Source organism: Oncorhynchus keta, chromosome 33 (assembly GCF_023373465.1).
Source record: "Oncorhynchus keta strain PuntledgeMale-10-30-2019 chromosome 33, Oket_V2, whole genome shotgun sequence".
Lineage (NCBI taxonomy): Eukaryota > Metazoa > Chordata > Actinopteri > Salmoniformes > Salmonidae > Oncorhynchus > Oncorhynchus keta.
The window spans coordinates 18,901,770-18,906,412 of record NC_068453.1 but is presented as its reverse complement, the minus strand read 5'-3'; the positions used below and the strand labels follow the sequence as shown (position 1 = coordinate 18,906,412).

The 4,643-nt window shown below is 37.5% G+C and overlaps 1 protein-coding gene across 1 annotated transcript; it reads right to left on the bottom strand.

Moving 5' to 3' along the window:
• Positions 1-937: 937 nt before the first annotated feature.
• Positions 938-4,204, bottom strand: LOC118366325 (DNA damage-regulated autophagy modulator protein 1-like). Its single transcript, XM_035748905.2, has 7 exons — positions 3,836-4,204; positions 3,029-3,096; positions 2,107-2,249; positions 1,537-1,714; positions 1,385-1,443; positions 1,147-1,239; positions 938-1,050 (listed from the first exon to the last, which is right to left on the bottom strand). Exons 1-7 carry the CDS (start codon positions 3,964-3,966, stop codon positions 1,006-1,008), a joined length of 717 nt encoding a protein of 238 aa, XP_035604798.1. The 5' UTR covers positions 3,967-4,204; the 3' UTR covers positions 938-1,005.
• Between the last annotated feature and the right edge of the window lie 439 nt (positions 4,205-4,643).

The window sequence follows — 4,643 nt, the reverse complement described above, 5'->3', positions numbered from 1 at the left end:
ATGCATAGCTACATTTCAACAGCGGACAAAAACTAGAGTGAGATTTGAACCCTTGCCACAAATCTACACAGAGAGCAATTTGACCAGTCAGTCAAACACTTGTGATGTAGTTTCTTTGATTATCAGTAAGCGCTGTTGTACTTCTGTCAAGTGCGCTTCCATGAACAAGTGTTGGAACACGTCCAACTACATCAACGATTTGAATTAGCTGATAGGGAATGTCCTACAGGTAATTATCACGAAGACCTGGTGAGGTTAGCATAGTGCAAAATGTGCAAAGTTACTGCATGTAATGGGAACAGTTAATATGTAGCCTTTGATCACTTGCCACTATGTCAGAGATTTGAATTGGCTGATGCTTCAACTTAACCTTGAACTTCAACTTTTTCTAATGTTCACAAGTATGGCCTGTAGTGTTTATGCAGTTTAGCCTGAAAAATAAATAACACATTTTGCCTAAAGATATGTGGTCGTCATTTTATTTAAACACTGTTTGGGTTTTGTGTTTGGAACAGAAATACGTCATAGCCCTGTATGTATTCTGAGTTAATTTATTACAATGGTATACCATAGATATGCCTCAATACCCCAAGAAACGAGAGTTCTTCTTGAGTAAAATACCTAACTAGAACAATATTTACATAGTAATATCAAACGATTAACCTTGGAGTAGGTAAGTGTGCGTACAGCCTCTTATCCATTTACTGGTGATGCGTGAAATGTATTTTCTATATTAACTTGATCTTGTGATTTTCTTGCGCAATACTGACCTTTGTCCCACCAGATGATGAACAATGGGTTAACTCTTTCATTAACCCAACAACTGGTCACAGGATGTGTTTTGTGGTTAACCGTTAAGACTGGGGTTATGTTGCAATGGATACAGTATAAAGAATTACATCATACCATTCAGAAAATCTCATATACATTTGCTTGATAAAAGTAGAAAAAAACAACACTTTATTTTGTAAATATTCCGATTAAAAGGTTCAAATCAATGCTTCATCAGGAATAGTCCACAAACTGTGTTCTCAGCTTCAGAGTAAACTTCTGTAAGAAACAAGACAAAGAGAAAGAACTCAAATAAAGGAGAAGAAAAGGAGAATCATTCCCACCACAATGACAGAGCGGTGACTGAAAACTCACTTTAAAGTCGTGGATGTAGGTGAAGAAGAAGAAGATGAAGCTGAAGGCCACGATCCACTCACTCACAGCACTCACCAGATGGAACACATTGTCCTGTAATGACAGGGAGAGTCAGATAGAGACTGATATTGTCACGTATAGATTCTCTGGCCTATGAAGCCTATATGGTTCCAGAATGTCGTCCATCTTTGTTGTTTAAGTAAGTGGTCTTCTTGGTAAAGATGTGCTCATACTGTACCTCGTCTTCTGTTTTTCTATGCAGTGTGGTTTGTGTCACAAAGACAGCACAGACAACAGCTGGATGGTAAAATGAAGGAGATATTTTCTTTTATAAAACAATGACCATTCATGATTAAAATCATTCAGGGTTACTATTGTTTTCAAGGATACTGGGGAAAACTGCCAGGAAGGCTATGGTTGCCATTCCTGTGCGCACACGACACAAGGCCAATGAACATCCATAGGGGAAGGCCTTATAGGATATAATGGACTGGAGGATGGTGTACAGAACACCAGAAACGAAGAACAGTAATGCACCTGCATCATGAACTGCCGTAATCGTTGTCTCCTGGGGAAAAAGAACACGCCAGAGAGATCATGTATGGAATATCACACTGTCACTTAATGGTACAAAACCCCTCCATCTTCTCACTAAAGGGGTGACAACCCACTGGGCAAAAACTGGTTGAATCAATGTTGTTTACATATAATTTTAACAAAGAAATTCAATGTGATGATTTTGAATAAACATGGAAAACTGATTGGATTTCACCCAAGTTTTATCTTAAATCCAATTACATCCTACTGGGCACACACTGGTTGAATCAAAGTTTAATAGGCTAATTGAATTGACGTCTGTGCCGTGATATTTTTTGTTGAATTGACATTAATTGACAACTCAGCCAAATGTGAATCAAAATTAGTTGTTGAGCTGATGTTTGTGCCTTCATGGCAACCTACCTGGAAAGTAGCGACAAAACACATCCCCAAACAAGAAAGCATCCCAATCCAGAAAGCAGCCTGGTTCAGTACTGGGGGCACACCACCAGCCTTCTCATTGAGCTTCTCCACAAACTTGTATCTGGCATACATGGTGGCCATACCTGTAGAGGATTTGGTATGGCATATGGAGTGGACGTTTTCATTAGCAGTTTTCACATTTAGACAGTATACGCTCACAGTAGGCTATTGTAGGCCTATGTGAAACCTGCTGCAATATTTATTTATTTGCACCATAAAACAGAGGTAACATAGAAAGACAAATATAGTGAAGTGAAATGTAATACTCAGTCAAATGCAATATCATATCATTTATCGCAGCCCTGTCTAACCATGCATTTTAGCTTTCATTTTCTAAAAAATGGGAAGTGTGAATAAAGCTCTTGGCACTGTCTCTGACCTGGAAAAACCCATGGAGTTTCTTACAGGAATAGTTCACCCAAATTACAAAATAACAAAATAACCCTGTAAGCAGTCTATGGACAAGCTATGACAGCAAATTATGCTTTGGTTTAGTTTCCCTAGCACGGTTTCCACATGCTAACATTTTAGCATTTGAGGCACAAATCCCCTTTAAATCATGAGACCAATATCAACATTTTTTTTTGTCCAAATCATCCAAAAGTATCTCAAATTAAGTGTGAAGCTCAACAAAGTCAATTAGATGATTTGAACATGATGCATGAAAAAATGCTAACATCATCCCATGACATTAGCATGTAGAAACATTGCCAGGGAAACTAAACCAAAGCATGGATTGCTGTCATATATGGTTCATAGACTGCTTAAAGGGTAAGGAAACCAAATATATAATTTGGGTGAACTATCCCTTTACACTAAGACAAAAAGCTCTTTCATGGTTTTAGTGTCTTTCTGTGCTCACCTGCAAATGCAGTGATGACCGTCATCAAGCCAAAGACACAGCTCTCTGGGGGTTCAGCCCCAGTGTCACTAAAGAAAGAATAGTTCAGGGTTAATGTGTGTATTAATGCCATGTCTGGAAGTAATTTTAAATCATCTGGATTTAATTTAAACAATACATTATATTAAAAATTATTATACACATTAAAGTATAACAGAACAGAAAGTGATACAATTTGTTATTTAATGAAATCAAAAAATGTAATCAAAGCAAAATCATACCATTGGCATAATCTATTAACCAAAAAGATAATTGCATTTCAAATGTAAAATCATACCATTTGATGACAAATAAATAATCTACGGAACATATTACTGAATAGAGGGCTTTAATTGTTTGAATAGAGCGCTAATTAGTTAAACCCTTATTACTTATCTATGCCTATTAATGTTGAGTTTGCATATGTGTTAAATATCTATCTGCTCAATAAATAAGCTGTTTAAATGTCAAGTGAGGTCACACACCGGACATTAAGTAGTTCACAGGCCCCTACGCTGTAGACTACACAACTGGGAACTGGGAACCAGCCAAGTACAGCGTTCAACTGTGGTGGGGAAAACGAAACTGATTTATTTTTGTTGCAAGAACGCGATATGATTTACGTTAATATCGCCGGTTTTGATGAGTAGAAGTAAATAAACATTATTTCCATTACCCACACGGATTTAAATAATAAGAAGTAAATATTATTATCACGGTTTAATGAAGAACGGCAAGTTCGTGGAAAATAAAAATGCTCAGGCTGCTGATAAATAATTATAATCTTACCTTATATACGGGAAGATAACATCCACATCATGCTCGAACAATGCAATTAGGTAGGAAACAATAAACGTGCTAGATGACATGATTACCAAAGAAATTGGTAAAAAGCATATTCCCTCCATGAACCAAAGCATTTTGTCAGCAATAAGGAAAGGTTACCACGCAGACAGACCGACCTAAGTGCAATTAATAAAGAATAAATAAGTTGCAGAATACTGTCAGGTAAAATCCCTCTGTCAATATATAATAGAGTTGAGATTTGAAGTAGGATTATAATTTGGCTAATCGGCCACCTAAAAAGTGACATCCCTCACTGAAAACTATACCGTAAATCTGTATTTGGCAGTCACGTGGTACAGACAGTATTGTATTTCAGTCATGTTGAGTGTGGGCTGACTTCGGTACCTCGTCCCATCATTTCCGTATGTAACAGAAACTAAGACGCAAAGCTTTACATAAAATGGCTACACATCCTCTTCTGAACCTAAATGTATTTCTTTATTTCTAACTTCATTGTTTATTATATTCATTCTAATCTGTGTTGTAGGCCTGCAGAGGGATACAACCATTCAACACTGAGTATACAAAACATTAAGGACACCTGCTGTTTCCATGACATTGACTGACCAGGTGAATCCAGGTGAAAGCTATGATCCCCTATTGGTGTCACTTGTTAACTTGGGGCGGCAGGGTAGCCTAGTGGTTAGAGCGTTGGACAAGTAACTGAAAGGTTGCAAGTTCAAATCCCTGAGCTGACAAGGTACACATCTGTCGTTCTGCCCCTGAACAGGCAGTTAACCCACTGTTCCTA